At 32.5% G+C, this 22,251-nt stretch overlaps 2 protein-coding genes across 2 annotated transcripts; both read left to right on the plus strand.

Moving 5' to 3' along the window:
- Positions 1-14,518: 14,518 nt before the first annotated feature.
- LOC139503337 (uncharacterized) lies at positions 14,519-15,313 on the plus strand. Its single transcript, XM_071293110.1, has one exon. It carries the CDS (start codon positions 14,519-14,521, stop codon positions 15,311-15,313), a length of 795 nt encoding a protein of 264 aa, XP_071149211.1.
- Positions 15,314-15,716: 403 nt separating this feature from the next.
- On the plus strand, positions 15,717-17,009 carry LOC139503339 (repetin-like). The gene has a single exon (XM_071293111.1). The coding sequence runs from the start codon at positions 15,717-15,719 to the stop codon at positions 17,007-17,009; it is 1,293 nt and encodes a 430-aa protein (XP_071149212.1).
- Positions 17,010-22,251: the final 5,242 nt, after the last annotated feature.

Here is a 22,251-nt window from a genome sequence, read left to right on the forward strand (position 1 = left end):
TTATATTCGAGTTCGTTACTGTGTCTGTTACATTTTAACGTTGAGTCGTTTGTTTTCTCTTATTTTTGAGTGTAAATTCACATTGCGATAAGACGTGTCACGATACTTGTCTATCCCAAATTCGTGTATTTGGTTTTGATGTAATATTTGTTATTCTCGTGGGATTTTGTCTGATGCTTAGTCCGTTTCTGTGTGTGTTATATTGTAGTGTTGTGTCGTTGTTCTCCTCTTATATTTAATGCGTTTCCCTCAGTTTTAGTTTGGTACCCCGATTTTGTTTTTTGTCCATGGATTTATGAGTTTAAACAGCGGTATACTACTGTTGCCTTCATTTGTAGTCTATGTGTTTTTACAACAGTAAAATATATCTCCAGTTACCGTGTTGCTTATTTTTGGCAGATTCGGACTTGATTACCACTGTTATCATGACAGTGCTAAACTTTTTTTTGTTTACTTTAAAAAGTAATGTTGATGTTTATCCAAACTAGCTGAACTTTATGTTATAAAATGCCGTATAATCTTTTTATATCTGTGAATGTAGCACACACAGGTGGACGGGCATTTCATTAGTTTAATCGGTGGTGTTTTTGATCAGTGAGCAAATACGAAATGATGTGTTTCCGAATGTGTTTGGAAACTTTCAAATCGATGTATTTCGACAAGTGGGTAAATAATATACTGTTATGCAACATAATTCGATATAATGCATCTTGCATATAAAGTGTTCCTAATAAAGGATTTTTCGAAGTGACCAGTTAATCTTGTTTGATAGCGATGTTTATTCGGCAAATATTTGTGTTTGCTTTATCAAACATTTATCTACATATTGATGATGATATGATAGTCTTGGTTCACATAAAAAAAAACCATAAGTCAATGTTTCTGTGAATCTTGTCCTGAAATCATAGTAGAGAGTAAATGTTCAAGAATAAGGAATATTTTGTACTTAACATGTAAACTTAAATCTGTTATAAAAGTACTTTGCTGACTGAATGTATGTTAACAGTGTTTTAGTACATGTTAGATGTGTCGTCCACCATTAAGGATAATTCAACATTGTAAATAATTAGCATCAACGGACAAGGCATTTCTGAAAGACTAAATTACGATACAAACACTCAATAATCCGCGATGGTCGAATTTAAACATGGTAAAACTACACCAATTCAAAAGATGCACCTAAAATCTACAACATGTTCCCTATTTGGATAAACATAAAGTGCTACTGGTTAGTAAACCGTTGCTTTTTACAGTTTCTAAACATGTTAATTAAAGTATCATAGTTATTAAAACCATTACATAACTTCTTATTACTTGACATCTGAAACCAGCTTAAAATGATAAATGTTCAAAGGAAAATAAAGTTAACCTCTCATTTACCCTTCTTCATACTTATTATTTGTAAGTACAGAGTTATTATGTCAGTATTTCTTCCTTTCACAAATCGTATTATTCCCTTATGAAAACAACGTGTTATAGGTTATCACAAGTATGTAACAAGTGTCGCAGTAACAATTCAGTCTTTATTTCATCAATTATGACATCATCGATTGTGACGTATCACCGGTAGTTATTCTAACATAAGCACCTAGTTACAAATACGATTAAATGCTTGCCTTTACGGCTCATCGGATAAACAAATTTCGATGAGGTTTTGTTTTTGTAATTCATTGCTTTTGGACATTTTTTTGATTAAAAACAGTTATTAGCCACTGCAAAAAAATTAATTGCAAAAACAGGGGAACATTGTTAGATACTGTAGATTTATTAATATTTGTTGGATACCAATTTTTGTGGATGTCATGGGAACACGAATTTAAATTTTCTCCGAATTGGAAATTTTTAATTGGCTTGTATGCAGACTTTGGCAAAAGCACGAAACATCCCACAGCCACACGCCCATAAAACACATCACAAAAACATTTGTTAAATAAGCTAAAGGAAAACAAGTTTGATATCAAACCTGCGTATGGTTTGTACGTTAAAAGCAAGCAGCACTATAAAATTGCATAAGGTAGTGATGGAAAGCGTAACTGATTTCAGTCCATAAATAGACGAATGATTAACAGTATATTGTCGGAAATATTCAATAACACATTATGCCTCAATTGATGATGACATTATGTATTTGTTCGATGTTTAATTATCCATGACGTTTAGTAACTTTTCAATTAATTACAATTACCCCATGGAATCGAATAACTGTTTGATATAATATTAGACGTGTGTGTCGTGGCTCATAGGCAAAATTTAGAATTATCTTATCAATAATGAATATAATTGTGATAACTATTATTCAAACACATTACATAACTGTCATCTTCCAAGGAGATATTTATAAATATTTATAAAAATTGAAAAATTTATAAGCAAACACAAATTGTCACAATTAACATTTATACACACGAAGAAAGCGGTTCATATTGAAAGTACATATATATAGTATTTATAGCAGACGAAATCAAAGTATCGATAGCAGTTGAAGAAATCAATAGCAGGATTTCTTATATTTGTTTTCCTTTTCGTGAACATAAGATTTTTTTTTTATCATTTTTCAATATCAATATCGCAACTCCAAATAAATTCTAAAATCACAGTTAGATGTATAGTAATCAAAACTACGCATTTACATTATGTCAATGCAGTTTGTCAATCAGGTTGGTCAGCAAACAACTTCTCAAATTAATATAAACAATGCCATGTCAAAAATAAATTTTATTGATTGATTAAAAAAGGATAGAAATCGTGAGGATCAACTAAACCCCAGTTGGTAAAACCAATTGTTCATACCTCGGAAAATGTAGTAAACCTGAAGCCTTTAAATAGATTATCATTGTCTTCTCAATTTCCCTGTATTGTCAGTATGTGTAACAAGCCGTCACACATTCGGCAGAATAAGAGTGTTCTATCAAAATTTTTGATTTTTCAACCCTGTATACCACCATTCCCTATGTGAAATTGAAAAATCGCCTGAAAGAAATAATCCAAAGTGCCTTAACATAAAAATGGTAGCATACGCTATAAATTTATTACTTTTGGATTTCATAAGGCATATTTCGTTAATAGTGACAAACAAAAAGGTAAAACATGCTGTACAGAGGAACAAGTGGTCAGTATGCTGAAGTTTCTTATCGACAACATATTTGTTGAGTTTGGAGGTAGATTATTTCAACAAATTGTCGGCATTTCATATGGGAACAACCTGTGAGCCTCTTCTTGCCGACCTCTTCTTATTTTCATATGAATCGGAGTTCCTCCAGACACTTATCAAAAACAAGAGGATCAAAGAAGCCAGATTATTTAATTTCACTTTCAGATATATTGATGATGTTCTTTCCATAAACAATCCGAACTTTTCTGAATGGGTTCCATTAATATATCCCTCAGAACTAGAAATTAAAGGAACAACAGACACGGCTTCCTCCGTCTCTTTTTTTGACTTATATTTCGAATTTGACTTACACAGTCATCTTAGTACCAGAATCTATGACAAATGATACGTTTTTAATTTAGAAATTATTTATTTCCCCCACCTTAGTACCAATATACCAACTTCTACTGCATATGGGATATATATTTCCCAACTTATTCGATATTCTCAACTGCTCAATCTGCCGGAGTACATGTGATCTCCCTTTACTGTATAGTGAGGTTCGTGTTTATGAATTGTTGTCTTTTCGTCGAATTTGTTTTGCAGTGACATTGTCAATTTGTGTTCGACTTGTGTACATAAACCACTATGGTATGTATCGCCTCTCTTTTGCACACTTATTATGTAAAATATAAAAAAAGAAGATGTGGTATGATTGCCAATGAGACAACTATCCACAAAAGACCAAAATGACACAGACATTAACAACTATAGGTCACCGTACGGCCTTCAACAATGAGCAAAGCCCATACCGTATAGTCAGTTATAAAAGGCCCCGATAAGACAATGTAAAACATTTCAAACGAGAAAACTAACGGCCTTAATTATATAAAAAAATGAACGAACAACAAATATGTAACACATAAACAAACGACAACCACTGAATTACAGGCTCCTTACTTGGCACAGGCACATACATAAATAATGTGGCGAGGTTAAACATGTTAGCGGGATCCCAACCCTCCCCCTAACCTGGGACAGTGATATAACAGTAACAGTACAACAGAAGAACGAACTATAAAAATCAGTTGAAAAAGGCTTAACTCATCAGATGGACAAAAATACAAGTGAACGTGACCGATTACTTATACATCCCGACACAAAAAGACACAATGAACAGATATGAGAGTACTCGAAGTTATCTGACAGCTAGTTCAAAGCCACTAACAACTAATAAAAAAATCATGCATCTAAGACCAAAAAGAGTAGCGACATTCCAGCAGCATATCCTATCATGATTTTCTTGATATAGGGTTGCTGTTCACAAGGAAGCTATTAAACAAAGAGTTCCAAATGGTGAAGTTAAAATCATCCCTTCGTAAATTTTACGGACGCCATCACGAGTTGGTTGACCGTTATGAAATAACCGTTTCACAAATGCTATCAATGATATCGGATATGTTCCTTACGTCGTAACTATAATCCCCTTTCATGAATGTGACCTACCGAATTAGACTTTTTACCGGATTTATTATAACATAAGCAACATGACGGGTGCCACATGTGGAGCAGGATCTGCTTACCCTTCCGGAGCACCTGAGTCACCCCTATTTTTTGGTGGGGTTCGTGTTGCATATTCTTTAGTTTTCTATGTTTTGTCATGTGTTCTATTGTTTGTCTGTTTGTCTTCTTTCATTTTTAGCCAGGCGTTGTCAGTTTGTTTTCGATTTATGAGTTTGACTGTCCCTTTGGTATCTTTCGTCCCTCTTTGGTAAAATACAACAACATCAAGCTTTTGGTTCTAGTCCATTCTTGAAATTTAACCTCCCCCAGTTTCTATAGTTCTGACCCTAACCCTAACCACATAGAGATGATAGACGTTTTATATTGTCAACATTCCTAACTTTAAGTCTCGATTATCTATGCTTAAACTTATAAAAAAACCAGCATGCAGATTTATAATGGACAAAAAAGGTAAAGCAACAACAACAATTACAAAAAACTCCAAGGGAAATTGTAAATGAAAGTTTTCTTTTAAATGTAAATTTCAAGCGCTCAAAGACATCTTACGAACGGAAAACAATAAACATTCCATCTTAATAAAAAACATTAATATGATTTTGATTAAAGATCAAATGTATCTAAATCATTTCTGTATCCATCATTCCAGGGCTTTTCTCGTTTTTAATGTTTTTAATTACATAAGTCAACTCTTTAAATAGTATGTCTCTTCACATGAACTTTTTATAGTTTAATTAAATATATTCACTGCATAATCCATTTTTGTTTACAGTAACTCTTTGTCTCTGTTTTTGATTTTCAGTAACAATTCCTGCTTTGTCAACCAATTTAGAAATTATTTTTGTTTATATATTTTTTTCTCTGTTAGTTCCGTACCTTCATCTACATCTTAAAGCTTATAAACTAACCCATTAATTTACTATGCCTGATAATGTTTACATCAAGTTTTTTCTATTTTTCAATCAGTTTAAACATTTCTCACGTTTGTGATTTATTTTTATTTTCATGCTAGTCAAAATGCATTTAGAATCTTAGTTTAAAACAAGAAGATCAACTATACCAGATCATTTAATTTTGTATTGTTATGTTTTGACGATAGTATTTCCATTAACAATCCAAACTTTTCTGGAAGGGTTTTATCTGCATGAACTAGAGAGTAAAGAAAACAACAGACACGGCTTCAATTGTGATTGTCCTGTTTATCTGTAGCTTTTCCTTGGCTTTTAAAATAGTTATAATACGGTAGTTAAATGTATTATGGTGTCGCCCTGTACGCATCTATAATCGACAATTACAATGACGGTCTGATTATCAAATTCTGCACTTACCTCCCAGCTTTGTTTTAAAATTAAAGGAATCACTTTTTGAACCATACAATTTAATTAAAGTGACGATAGTGTATTTAACTAATATTTAATCAAAAGCAGTTACCAATTTGGTACTTTGTATTGTGTAAAATTTTATTTTTGAAATTACTTGTTAATATAACTGTCACTCATTTATGTTTTAAGGAATAAAACAAAAAGACAATTCTCTTATCCTTTGATTTTAAATTGAATGCAGAAAAGTGCGTATCTTGAGAAACATATAAGTCACATTTTGTTGCTTCAAGATAACCTAAGTTGAGTCAAGTTCCTAAGTACTTACTTGACACTTGTTAAATTAAATGCGTGGTACTTTTGATAACTATTATTAAAACAACCGTTTTTCTAGATATACAATGACAGAACAACTGACACATAGTCATGGATAGAGTACACAGTATGTTTTCTGTTTTTAGGTTTTAGTATCTGATTCAAACTTAGTTATGTTAACGATCTTCCTGCTATAAATTGATTTACCCTTTTTGTCCAACAGGATAATACACAAACTAATAAAACCTTGAACTGATGTATAAAAGGTCAAATAAAATTGTTTAAAGGACTATATTTAAGATGCCATTTCAAACTCTAAACAATTGCATAATGTATTAGCTGTTTTTTTACTTCTGAACTATATATAGCTAGCTGTTATTAACTGCTAGTTCTCCCAGATCTGTACTTAGTGTCTTTTGTACTGTTAGGGATGAACGATGATAAATACACTGCCACATATGGTCTGTGTTTGTGTTTGTTGTTTTTCTGCGTTGTATCGATCAGATGCGTTAAACCTTTTTTAAACCTGTTTATTCGTATGTTGTGCTGTTACACCACTGTCCCAGGTTATGAGAGGGTTGATCTCATACATAATTAAAGGCCTTACTCTGACCTATAATCATGCTAATGGTTAACTATAACTTTGATGGAAAATTGTCTCATTGACACTCACACCGCATCTTCTTATACCTGTTAACCCCGCAATACTCTAATGTCTCTAGTTATTAGCCCGTAGTTAAAAAAAAATCAGTTTATTCAATTGCATTATTTCATATTTACAAAGTCAAAGTCTTCTATAGCCAAATGTATGGTGTAGGATTTTCCGCAATGGTGAAGGCTTGTACTGGCCTTTAACTGATTGTATCCACTTACTTTGAACATTCATGAATAGTTGGCATTACAATCACAACACATTTTTTTTTATATAATTACAAACTAATTCTTCCTAGAGATATAATGGACTTAGATTAAATGAAAAGGAGCAGTACGCATGGTATACGTTAGAATCAAGTAACTATTTCCCAAAGACATTCATTTCTAAACATAACCTACGATTTACTGCATAAGTAAGTGTATCACGTCTATAGCCATTTCTTTTGAACAATAGTTGTATTGTTTTAGAATTAAATGGCCAAATCTGTCAAATGTTAAATATAGATTGACATAACAGTCAAAATTAGAAATAGCAAGTAACAATGGGTGTGTTACCATTCTGATCACGTCAGCATTTTGCTTCGACCATGAACAATGCGATGTGTCCAACCATGTTACGGACATTAGTCAATAAGTACCCATAATTATTCCGATAATTTGACGGAATATCAAACAAACTGTCAAACAGGAAATGCAAATCCATATTCTTAACTCTTCATGAACAGTACTAATGGTGTTTTTATATTTTTTATGCATGCAATGCTTTGTAAAGAACACATTGGTTAGTAATGCATGAACAATGACACTCGTTACTTTTTTCACTACCGACACGGTTTATGTTTATCTTAACCACTCTGTAATGCCTGACCTGTCTGCAAAAGGTAGAGTGTTTTGACAGTCATTACGTAATTTTTCAGTATATGGGTGACTGCTGTCCAGTTCTGTAATGAAGCTGAAGTCAGCAGAAAGTGTCCTTTATTTCAGTGTAAGTCAGTGTTCTTTAATATTCCGAGTTGGATAACATAATCAAAATTTTTGTAAATATGAGATAAAAAAAAAGTATTCATAATTTGAAATGGATTGTTTTCCGTTATTTAAAAAAGTGATTTTCTAATATTGAATTGATCATCACCTGAGTTGAATTCGCCCTTAAGTATTTATATTTAAGTTTTATGTCCCCCCCCCAAAAAAAAGAAAAAAGAAATGAAATAAATGACAATTGTACAATACATGTACATTTTACGATGTCTATCATACATCCGCTCCAACATTTAGGTATTCTTTATATTGTAAATTAAATCCTTACTTCAAATCATCTGTCAGCGTGTTTCTTTTTCCTTATTATCAACAATTTATCAGATTGTCAGTATTGGTATCTGTTTTCCTTTATAAACTTGTGTCCAATAACTTATTATTTTATTTTATCATATGGTTTAAACACACATTTGAACACTTAAGTGTAATTAACAAGAACCATTTTCAAGGAATGATTGAGATTGACCAAAAGGGATATTTTCAATTAAAGTTCAACAATGAAGACTACTTTTATCAATCATCCTATAGTAAATTTATTACTGGTAAATTATTAAGACAGGGATTGCGTTACCCCAAATTACATAAATCCTTCACTAAATTCTTTGATATATTTAGTTTTGAATTTTGGTATGTGCATGTCCCAAGTTAGGAGGCTCTCTGTTCCTATGTTCTAATTAGAGTTATGGCTTGTTATAAAATTGAGATTGGACCATTTAGCCAATTCGAATCAATTAGAATTTAAAAAAAAGAGTGTGTAGACGCGATTAGCGAATTCGATTTGCATTCGATTCGAATTAAACGTTCGTGTGAACGAGGCATAAGAACATCACGTGCTCCAAATACTTTTATATACGTTTACCATCAACTGTTGCCTTCAATAGAAAGGTAAATCTGGACAAGATAGACTGATTTTATACAAACAAAAAAGGCTGGTGTAGTTACAAACCCGTTTTTGCCTATCTAAACCATATTTCGTAGAAATATATCTCACAATGAACACACAATGAAGAAGAAAATTAGATAGCTCAGATACAAAAAATGTATCTACAGCTCTCAGTTGAATAATCTTTCATAAGAAAATCTGAAAATGAGACTGAACATCTATTAGAAAGCATGGTGTTCATATTCATGTTAGTACAATAACCTATCTCAGATTTATACATGATATTCATATCCTTGTTACTACAATAAGCTAGTACAGATTTATTCATGGTATTCATATCCATGGTATTACAATAAACTAGCTCAGATGTATACATGGTATTCATACCCTTGTTACTACAATAAGATAGCTCAGATATAAACATGGTATTCATATGCATGTTACTACAATGAGATAGCTCAGATGTAAACATGTTAGTCATAACCTTCTTACTACAATAAGATAGCTCAGATATATACAGATCTCAGTAGAAGAATCTTTTGCAAGAAAAGAAAAAAAAAGCAGAAATAGTTCTTCTAATAGGTTCCATTGTCATCATCAAGTTATTGCAAGTGTCAGTATTTGTATGGAGCTTGTTATATCTTAAATCGTCAGACATTCGGTAGAAATAGAGTGTTTGTATTGCATATATGATAATGATAATAATGATAAGGCCTTTTACTTTTAGTAAAGAAATATTATTTTTTTTTTGCATTTTATATGATATGAACTTTGGTGGACAGTTATCTCATTTGCAATCATACCTCATATAAAAAAAATCACGTATCTAAAATCTAAAGTATCCATCAGTACTCATCAAACATCCAATGGATTCAGTATAAAATAGTCATATACAGTCAGAGAAAACATGACCTTTTGCAACACAATTGGTACTTATACAAATACAAACAATATCTGAAGATTTAATGACAGTGTTAAATTAATAACTTTTTAGAAAATGTTTATTTAAAAGATTGAAAAAATTGTCAGTTCTAATAAATTAAGCTGTGTCCAATCTGCTAAAATTCTATAATTCCATAATATACTTATCAACTTTTTACCCTGTTGAATAAATCCCTTATTTCACAAGATAACTTAAATGTTCCATTCCCTAATATGTCACGTGCTTTATGTATAAATCAGTAAAATTTTTAATCAGTTTAGTAAGTTTTCCAAAGAACAAATACAAGTAAAAAAACACCGGACCAGAGTATATTGAAAATAAGCATGACATTATATAGCAATGACATCTGGCTGGAAAATAAATGATGAGGAAGTATTTTCCAGTTTGTACTCAGTACATTTACCAGTAATCAATCGATGATCGCAAGTGATATGCAGTTTAGTACTTTGTGCTTGTATAAAATGGACGTGTCAGTCAAATGATCAGGGGAAAAAAACAGACTTTCTGCATTAATTGATGGCAGGATTATTGTACTATCGTTACCAGAAAAATCGAAACAGATTGACAATTCTTAGTGTATAATCAAAGCTAATGTTAGTAATTTGATATACATGTATGAAGAGTCTATGTGACAAAACTATAACATAAGCTGTTAATATAATTTCTTGTATTACGCACTTAAAACCATTATGTTAACACAGGTTATAAACGAGTGTGATAGAAACTACTACAATATGAAGCATATGATCATACATATTTGGTTTGTGATATAAAATAATATACGATCAATGCAGTTTCTTTATTAGTTGATTAAAACATAAAAATGATGCTAAAAAAAACTTTGAATACTTGTCACATCCTCACATGGACCACAGCATGAAAAAACAGTCTGACGTGGTGCAGGTACATAACCTGGTGCGGATTATTCAGTTGTATGTTTAAACATCTGTCTATGAATATCCTCACCAAACTCCTCCGAGTTTAAGACATCGACCAAAGTTTGGGCAAAACAGTCTGACGTGGTGCAGGCTCACAACCTGGGGCGGAATAACTAGTTGTATATGTGCACACCCTTATGTGCTTAACTAGACCATATGTCGCAAATTATACAAAATACAATGTACATATATCACTCATGTTTACGACAGGTCATACTTTAGGTAAGCAGTGGTAAAATTATCTAGACATTACTTGGATTAAACAAATGAAGCCGTGCCTTTTGTTGACTGTTGACTCAATGAAGACAACAATACAAAACATTTATAAAAGACACTGCTACTAAGAAGCTTAGTTAGAGAAGTCTCAGTTTAAATTTAAGAAGAAACCGCCTGTATTTATGAGTGGTCATTAATTGATTAAACCCATCACACTTCGACTTAAACAGTGTTTTTCTTAATATAAATATTTAATGCACCAGGTCTTTTCCATGTCCAATTGATATTTTATAGTGTATCTTTCAATGTAGTGATGATACATTTGTTTCAGATAAGGATGAAGGTTTGGTACCATTAAAACGGTTAAACCCGCTGCAATTGTTTGCACCTGTTTTAAGTCTGGAATCTGATGTTAAGTAGTTGTCGTTTATTGATGTGGTTCATAAGTGTTTCTCGTTTCTCGTTTTTTTCTCTCCATAGATTAGACCCTTGGTTTTCCCGTTTGTATGGTTTCACACTATGTAATGATCACTTTATGGCTTGCTGGTCGGTGTGAAGTAAGAAAGTCCTTAACATTAATTCATACTTCGATTAGTGGAAGAAAAAACACATTACAAGATACGAATCTTACATGTATAACAGTACAAAGCATATATTCAATAGAACATATAATGGGAAAACAAGTAAGTCGATCAAGCTATAGGTATTGCTCTATACTGAAGACAACGCAGAGTCAGTTTAGACCGTTTATTGTGTTTCCCTCCAATTTCAACAGTATCTATCATTTTATAAATGCACAATTTAGCACACCCTTTTGAGCAAATTCTCAATTATTCTCCTTTTCTAAATGTTCGACCCTGTGTGCATGTATAAACTGTTCTAGATATAAGTTTTTATATTTTTTATTTTAAGATTTAATTCTCACGTTTAGTTGTGCAACTGATCCCAAGATGATAATTGTTACGTTTATATAATCAGTAAAGATTATTATCAAAATATTTCACATATTCAAGGATTTTTATCCTTTTTTTTGTTTTATTTTCGTGAAATTATTGATTGTCGTTTATGTGTTTCGATATACAACGGATGAGTCAGTTCAGTAAACAGGTACATATATATAGCTTACTGAATCAATACATTTATTAATGAAATACAGTGTACTGTCGTTACCAGGAAAACCAGGTCTAGCAAGTCTAGTTGATCATGTTTGGTTTAATTTAATCCAGAGGTAATCTTTTCTAGGACTTTCATAGCATTTTAAAATTGAATGTAATAAAACTAAAGGATAAACTATTGATGAAAATAGAAGTGCATGTATATGTATATGTCGGTGTTTTTCATGCATCACATATGTCCTTGTATCTTATTCTAAAGATAATAATGTAAAAGTTATAAACAGGAAAGATGTATATATATTTTACCTTACAAAACTTTGCAAAACTGTTATTTGCTGAAATGAAACAAAGGTGATAGGAATGCTTTTCTTATATGATCATGGTTCCTACTCCTTTTTTTAACTTGTGCACACCTAAAACCTTAAGGGAAATGACTCTTGTAAAATGCAACAACCTCAAGCTTTTTTGTTATAGTCCGTCGTTGAAAGCTAACCTCACTCAGTGTCTGCAGTTCTGAAAAGTTTATGTTTTGTTATTCACAGAGATGATAGACGTTTTAAATAGTCCACATTCCTAACTTTAAGTCTCGATAGTCTACGATTAAACTTATTAAAAAAACAGCATGCATCGGGCTTTTATTTGATTTATAACTGACAAAAAGGGGACAAAAGGGAAATTTAAAACGGAAAGTCCCCTCTAAAATGTATAATTCAAACGCTCAAAGACAATTTACGAACGAAAAACAATAGACATTCCATTTTAATAAAAACCATACGATTTTGATTAAAGATCAAATTTATCTAATTAGTTATCAAAGGTACCAGGATTATAATTTTGTACGCCAGACGCGTGTTTCGTCTACATAAGACCCATCAGTGACGCTCATATCAAAATATTTATAAAGCCAAACAAGTACAAAGTTGAAGAGCATTGAGGATCCAAAATTCCAAAAAGTTGTGCCAAATACGGCTAAGGTAATCATGCCTGGGATAAGAAATTCCTTAGTTTTTAGAAAAATTTAAAGTTTTGTAAACAGGAAATTTATAAAAAAAAAAAATCATTTCTGTATCAATCACTCAAGAACTTTTCTCATTTTTAATATTTTTAATTACATATATAAGTCAACTCTTTAAATAGTATGTCCCTTCACATAAACTTTCATGTTTTTTTGTTTTTTTATAGTTTAATTAAATACATTCACTGCATAATACATTTTTGTTTACAGTAACTTTTTATCTCTGTTTTTGATTTTCAGTAACAATTCCTGCTTTGTCAACCAATTTAGAAATTATTTTTGTTTATATATTTTTTTCTGTACCTTCATTTAACCGTTGTGTCTTAAAACTTATAAACTAAACCCCTTAATTTCCTCTGCCTGAGAATGTTTATATCAATTTCTATTTTTCAATCTGTTCAAAATATCCCGTTTGTGATTTGTTTTTAATTTTAAAGATAGTCAAAATGCATTCAGACTCTTGTTTTAAACAAGATGATCAGATACATCTGATCATTTGATTTTGTATTGATATGTATTGATGATATTATTTCCATTAACAATCCAAACTTTTCTGGATGGGTTTTATCCGCATAAACTAGAGAGTAAAGAAACAACAGACACGCCCTTAATTGTAATGGTTCTGTATATTTTTAATCTTTCCTTGGTTTTTGAAATAATTATAATACGTTAAATGTATTATGGTGTCGCCCATTACGCATCTATAATCGACTGTTACAATGACGGTCTGATATCACAACTTTCTATATATCAAGCACACCTATATATTCAAAAAGAAAGATTATTACTTGCCTCTGTATTCACACAGCGATCTTAGATCAGTCATTTACAAACACCAATAGACCAATATCAATACAAAAATATACCGTCATAGCAAGGGGTAACTTGCATGATAGAACTAACATCTTTATACAACATCTGTACAAGCAAACAAATATAACTTGCATAGCCCATTGGTAGTCACATTCTATTACAAAGCCTGAACTTAAAAAGCTTAAATTTAGAGAACAAAATGGCCATGGCAGAACAAGATGAAAAATAAGTATCAAAAACATTACGTAGAAGTGAAAGGTCTAAAACTTTATTGCGACTGCCATCGCCAGATAAACATGAAATAGAAGGAAAAAATAAAGGGTATAAACTTAACAGACAAGATGCTCTCTCCAAGAAGATAGACAAATGTAAGTCAAAACAAATAGAAGTAAATCTTAAAGCTGGAAATCTGTATATAGAACTCAGCACAGCAGCATACGAGGTATTCAGAACCAAACTCAAGACATATCTATTTACGACCCCCTGTAATAAAGCATACCATGCAACACGACACCAAACTCATACAGGACGAATAATTCCATCTTAGTTAATGGCTCGGAAATCAATATATATACAGAAAACATACTAGAGCCAATACAAGAGTTCATACAGCAAACACAACCTGCATTATATGAGCTGACTAGAAGTATTGCTGAAACTATGAAACTAACTATAACAGCTGCTTGTAATGTCCCAAATGAAGAAATAGAGAATATAAACCACAAAGACAAAGCAGCACCAAGCAATAAAGAAATTGACAAGAACCCAAAACAACAAGATGATGAATTTGACAAAGGGGAAGACCAACAACAACAGAATGAGAATAGCTACAAATGCCCAATATGCAGAGAAGAATCAGAAAATAACACAATAGCCTGTGAAGAATGTAATGAATGGTTCCACTACACCTGTCTAAAGCTTACAGAAATGGAGATACGTAAGATTGATCCAGACATACCATACATTTGTGATCTGTGTAATGACAAGGCTCTCTTTAGGAGCACAATCACAAAATCTGACAGAGACTCCAATCAACACCAAGCTTCTAACCAACAACCATCCAAATTTGTAAATTTACAACAGCAACCAACAAAGGCTATAGTATTAGAAGATAAGAGTGAAAACAATGAAGCTCGACAAACAACCAATCTGGATTTACCAATTATAGAACTAGACAATGATAAGGGAATTCAGAGTGCCTTGTACAAGGAAGAAGATAATATTATTAGAGAAACAAAACAGAAACATACTCAAATGTATAGTAACAATCTTGAGGGAGAATCAGACATTATAAATAGACAATCTCGGCACCATATGGAGGAGCAAACCTCAGTAAAACAGCCATTAGAAAGTGCTAGTTTAAATGCATATGAGAATAATAGAAATATAGATAAACAGAACCAGAAAAACCGGTTAAAAAAGCAACATGAAAAAGCAACAAAACCAAAAATTTGAACTAGAACAGATAGCCTACATAAGCTCATTAGAACAGCGTATTAAGAATCAAGACAAAACAATAGATTTACTAAAGAAAATCATGGAGATTATGCAAAATAATGGACAGCCAACAGATAACTTCAATAGCATGAATAGGCAACCAAATATAGAACAAGGTAATCCGAATAGAAGCAATATAGATCAAATGAGAGATGAGCTTGAAAAACAGATAAGACAAGAAATGCATGGGCAAATGATGGATATGAGGCTAAAGCAGTTAGAAAGTCAGATGGTCCAATTCATGTGTCTTAACACATCAATCACAACCCAAATGATGATACATACTCAAAAAGACCCCACTCATTCACATAGATGAGAAAGACAAACTGATAATTACAACCAGTTACAACATCAGCATGCCATGGAACAATCGAAAATATATCACGAATTGAGGCCAAGTCAATTTCATCAAAATGACCCAAGTTGGTATAACTCAGTGCAAAGTGATCCAAGATGGTATGACTCTGGACAAAACCATCAGCAAACAGATCCACAAGGGTATAACTCTAGACAAACTCAACATCAAACTGATCCCAGAGTGTATAACTATGGACACAGCCAACATCAAACTGACCCAAGAGGGTATATCTCTGGACAAATTCTTCATCAAAATGACCAAAGAAGATATAACTCTGGACATTTTCAACATCAAACAGATCCAAGTGGGTATAACTCGGGACAAATCCAATACCAAACTGAACCAAGAGGGGATATCTCTGGACGAATCCTACATCAAAATGACCAAAGAAGGTATATCTCTAGACAAAATCAGCATCAAATGAATCCAAGAGGGTATAACTCTGGACAAATCCAACATCAAGCAGAGCCAAGAGGGTATAACTCTGGACAAAATCAAAAACAATATCAAAATGATCCAAGAGGGTATACATTTTACTCAGGGCAAAGTCAAATTCACCAAAATTATCCGAGAAGATTTAACTCTGGACCACATCTGCAACAACAAAAAGACCAAAGAGGGTATAACTACGAACAAAATCAACATCTTCAAAAGAGTCCAAGAGGGTATAACTCTAGACAAACTCAACATCAAACTGATCCCAGAGTGTATAACTATGGACACAGCCAACATCAAACTGACCCAAGAGGGTATATCTCTGGACAAATTCTTCATCAAAATGACCAAAGAAGATATAACTCTGGACATTTTCAACATCAAACAGATCCAAGTGGGCATAACTCGGGACAAATCCAATACCAAACTGAACCAAGAGGGGATATCTCTGGACGAATCCTACATCAAAATGACCAAAGAAGGTATATCTCTAGACAAAATCAGCATCAAATGAATCCAAGAGGGTATAACTCTGGACAAATCCAACATCAAGCAGAGCCAAGAGGGTATAACTCTGGACAAAATCAAAAACAATATCAAAATGATCCAAGAGGGTATACATTTTACTCAGGGCAAAGTCAAATTCACCAAAATTATCCGAGAAGATTTAACTCTGGACCACATCTGCAACAACAAAAAGACCAAAGAGGGTATAACTACGAACAAAATCAACATCTTCAAAAGAGTCCAAGAGGGTATAACTCTGAACAACATCACCAAAATGTCACAATAGGGTATAACTCTGGAAAAGTCGACATCAAAATGATACCTATACTAATGGGCAAGATCAATCTTACTTAAACGGTCAACTCAAATCTCATTCAAGACTAGACCAAGTGAGTCAAATTGATCTAAAACACTACAATCCAGTGCATCAAAATGATCTACTAAGGCAAGAAATGCCGAGAGCTCCATCACCACCCTATCAACAAAATAGTCATCTCTACTATCATAATAGAATATCAATGTGAACACAATGATAATGGGCAAAGAAAAGAAAAGTCCAACTCTGAAGTTAGCTCAAGTCCGCTAAGGCATGCCGAAATAAAAATTAAACTGACCCAAGCAATTGATCAACTTACAAATCCAGAATCTCTGCTAAATGAAGAACAAAACCCAAAAGCAACACAAACAATTACTGCAACTCCTGACAATGAAATACCAGTTCCTAATAATCAACATGTTGAACACCCTTCAATGAACCTTCCTCAACATCCAACAGAAGAAGAAAAGCAAAAACAACAGCATTTTTAGGGAAAATATGCCAACCAAAGGAACCATCAGACATCCAAAAACGTGGACAGGAGACCGAAATACTACTGAGACAATGCTAGATATTGTCTCAATGAACATTGAGGGAATCAAAGGCAACAAGGTATATCTGAAAGAACTTTTAAAAACAAACTCAATTCTATGCTTACAAGAACATTGGTTACACGGATATGAATCCGTAGCACTAAAAGAAATTCTGCCAGACTGCGACTATCATATCTCGAGCTTTGATGATAATCTAATTGATTTAGAAATACAAGGAAGAAGGGGGAAAGGGGGAGTAATAACCATATGGCCTCAAACAATCTCGCATTAGGTCAGGAAGCTAGAAAAAGAAGAAAGAATAATAGTCATTAAATTCAATCTGAACCAGTTAAAATCATACTAGTTAACAGCTATATGCCAACAATGGCAACAGGATCAGACAAAGAGTACAGAGAAAATCTTGATAAAATTACGTCAATGATTGATAAATATGAGCAAACACACAATGTCTTCATAGAGGGGGATTTGAATGGAACACTTATGCCAAGTAGAAAAAATAGCCATGACAAACTGCTTAAGAACTTCTGCAGTCAGCATCAGCTAAAGCATACAGTTAGAAATGCTCGCAAACCTACGTTTTATCACCATAATGGAAATTCAATTTCGCAGATAGATTACATCCTAGAAAACATCAGAGGCAATAATCTTTTGGATTCAACGATTATGGACCAAAATCCACTAAACAGTTCATCACATGTACCAGTAAAGGCAAAAACCAACCTGATTGTTAAGGGAAAAAATAAGATGAACAGCACAACAAGCAAAAAGAAAACTATTCTGAAATGGGAGGAAACAAACATTGAAAACTACCAACAAAAAGTAAATCAAGTAAGGAAGAAGAATGAAATGCAAAATGAAACTGATGTTGAACAACAAGCAATTAATATCATAGACATTTTACAGGAAGCAACTGAAATGTCAAGAAAATAGTTGCCCTGAAAGGATCAAAGTGGAAAGCCTCAACAAAAGTAAAGGAATGTATAGAAAAGAACAAAAAAACATTCAATGCATGGAAGCAAAAAAATCGAACAAAGAATGAAGGAAGTACAGAATATCAAGAAATGAAGAAACATAAAAGAGAGCTAAGGAAACAAATAAGAAAAGAAGATCATATTTATAAACAAAACTTTTATAACAAGCTAATGAATAAACCTGATTCAAAAGCCTTTCATAGACTGATCAGGAGAAACAAGCATGAATCCAAAGATGCAAACTCCAAAGTAATTAAGAATGAGAATGAAGAAGAAATCATGAATCCAGAAGAACAATCGCGTATATTTGCAGACTACTATGAAAAGCTAGCAGTTCCAACAAATGAGGAGCACTATGACGAGGAGTACCTAGAGGATAGCAAGCACAGACTGGAGCTAATGAACAACATTATTAAACATCAAATAGATACCTGTAACATTACAACATTTAGTGAGGAGGAAATAATAAAAGCAGTAGGCAAGCTCAACTCAGGAAAAACAGCAGATGAATACTCACTCACCGCAGAACATTTTTATCTATGCAGGTAAAAGCATAAGCCCAAATATAGTGTCTCTATTAAAATATAAATTCTGCATGTTCTGTATAGTAAAATAACAGTTAATATTAATTTTAGTAGTGTACATAGTAATGATAAATCCCAGACCATTAAATAGCAAGCTATATCTTTATTAATCCTTTTATTTTTTCTGTCAAGAAATATATAAATAAACTGTATCCTTTTACCTTTTACTAGTAAAAGAGGGACGAAAGATACCAAAGGGACAGTCAAACTCATAAATCTAAAACAAACTGACAACGCCATGGCTAAAAATGAAAAAGACAAACAGAAAAACAATAGTACACATGACACAACATAGAAAACTAAAGAATAAACAACACGAACCCCACCAAAAACTAGGGGTGATCTCAGGTGCTCCGGAAGGGTAAGCAGATCCTGCTCCACATGCGGCACCCGTCGTGTTGCTTATGTGATTACAAATCCGGTAAATAGTCCAATTCTACTCCACTCCGTTTTAATCTGTGAGTTTTAATATTTTGATTAACATTATTTTATGCTTAATGTACATAAAATAGTAGGTGTAAATATTTTTATGATAGATTTTACATTACTACATGGTTTTAGGACAACAATATTCTTGTAAGGATTGTATATATCTAGTCTGCTCCATGTTTTTAAACAGTATTAAATGAAAATAAGAGATTTTTTTTACCGTGTGACACGGGTGCTCCGTTGCGGAGGAATTTACTTAGAGAAGAAGAAGATATCAAATTCTACAATTACCTTACCAACTTTGTTATTTTAAATTCAAGGAATCACTATTTGAGCCTACAATTTAATTAAAGTGACAATAGTGTATTTAATTGATATGTTATCAAAAGAAGTTACCATTTTGGTACTTAGTAATGTGTAAAATTATCCTCCTCTTTGATTTTAAATTGAATGCAAGTCTTTTTTTCAAGACAAATGCGTATGTTGAGGAACATATAAATCACATTTTGTTGCTTTAAGATAACTGAAGTTGAGTCAAGTTCCTGAGACACCCTGAATAACATTTTTTTTAATTAAAAGTTCTTACTTACTTTGTTAAATTAAAAGCTTTGATAACTATCATTACAAAAAAATGTTATTTAGGAGATGGATAAATACACTGCCACGTATAGTATGAGATTGTGCTTGTTGTTTCTCTGCGTTGTATCGATCAGATACGTTAAACCTGTTTCAACAGATTTTTTTAGTTTATTCGTATGTTGTGCTGTTGCACCACTGTCCAAGGGGAGAGGGTTGATTTTATACAAACTTGAAGGCCGTACTTTGACCTATACTGTATCACTTTGACTTTGATGGAAAGTTGTTTCATAAACACTCACACCACACCTTTTTATACCTATTAAACTCGCAACATTCCCATGTCCCTGTCCCTAGTCATTAGCCCGTAGATCATTTGCCATCGTAATCAATTGCAATATTTCATACTTGTAAAATAAGTGTATTTTATAGCAAATTGTACGGTATACGGTTTTTAGTATACATCTACTTAATTTGAACATTCATGAATAGTTGCCTCATTGTTAATCATAACACATTTTTTTGTATTATCAATAAAAAATATTTCATCTTAAAGATATTATGAATTTAGATTAAATGGAAAGGGGCAGTATACATGTTATTTGTTAGAATCAAGTAACTATTGCACACCGGCAATCATGTCTAAACATCACGTATGCTTTAGTGCATAAGTAAGTGTATCACATCTATAGCCATTTCTTTTGAACAATAGTTGTATTGTTTAGAATTAAATGTACAAGAATGTCAGGTGTTGAATATCGATCGACATAACAGTTAAAACTAGCAATTAACAATGGATGTGTTGCCATTCTAATCACAACATCATTTTGTTTAGACCATGAACAATATGAGGTGTCCAATCATGTTACCGTCATTGGTCAACAAGTACCTATAATTATTTCGATAATTTGACTGAATATTGACATGCCATGACAAACAGATTGTCAAACAGGAAATGCGAAGTCATATTCTTAACTCTTCATGAACAGTAACACTGGTGTTTTTATATTTTGTTTGTATTCAATGTATTGTAGAGAACACATTGAGTAGTAATGCATGAACAATGGCACTCGTTACTTCTTTCACTACTGACATGGTTTATGTTTATTTTAACCACCTGTTAATGCCTGACCTGTCTGCAAAAGGTAGAGACAGTCATTACGTAAATAGTCAGTATACGGGTGACTGCTGTCCAGTTCTGTTATGAAGCTGAAGTCAGCAGAGAGTGTCCTTTATTTCAGTGTAGAGTCAGTTTTCTATAGTATTCCGAGTTAGATAAATTAATCAAAGATTTTGTAAATATTAGATAGAAAAAAGAATGCATTATTTGATATAGATTATTTTCCATTGGTGGAAGTTGATGTTTTAACATTGGTATTTTCTAGTTTTTTTTTTAGCAGTAACGATTTACATTGACAAAAGGGGATTACAATTTACAGTAACGTTACATTGCATGTTATGTTGCTTATTTTTCTTTCTAGTTAGACAAAAATACAAAACATAGCCTTCGTGATATTTTATTTAGGGTTGTTATTAAAAATTGCTTTACTATTTTGTGTAAAAAGGTGTGCATATTACATTTAAGCCTGAACAATCTCGAAAACTGATTTTGCGGAAAGTGATCTTTCAACATTGGTATTTTCTGTTTTTTTTTTCCGCCAGGAAATATAATTAAAGAATACTGTTGATGAGTTTAAATGTCGAACTGTTACATTGTCATTTAAACGGTAATAAATCCGACCAAGCGAGTAGATTATGATATTCATAACACGTTTAAATTTTCTTGTCTTGTTATGCATGTAAAAAAGGGGCGAAAGCTACAAGATAGATCGAAAAAAAAAACTGACAATACAATGGCTTAAAATATAAAAAGACAAACAGACAAATAATAACAAGACACAACATAACAAAACTAAAGACTAAGCAACACAAACCCCACCAAAAATTGGGGGTGTTCTTAGGTTCTCCGGAAGGGTGAGCAGATCGAAAGTATCGTATCAATTGGGAGGTATATACATCGTTTGTAGGCGCTGCTAGGTTGTTGCAACATAAAAATGAAAAGTTCAATATTAATTGGGAAGATGAAACCCTCTCTTTTGTCGTAAAGTTTTGTTTTCAGCCGAATCTTAATGTCAATTTCTAGATGTAAGTCAAGATATGAGACCG

The sequence above is a fragment of the Mytilus edulis genome, chromosome 14, assembly GCF_963676685.1.
Source record: "Mytilus edulis chromosome 14, xbMytEdul2.2, whole genome shotgun sequence".
Taxonomy (NCBI): Eukaryota; Metazoa; Mollusca; class Bivalvia; order Mytilida; family Mytilidae; genus Mytilus; species Mytilus edulis.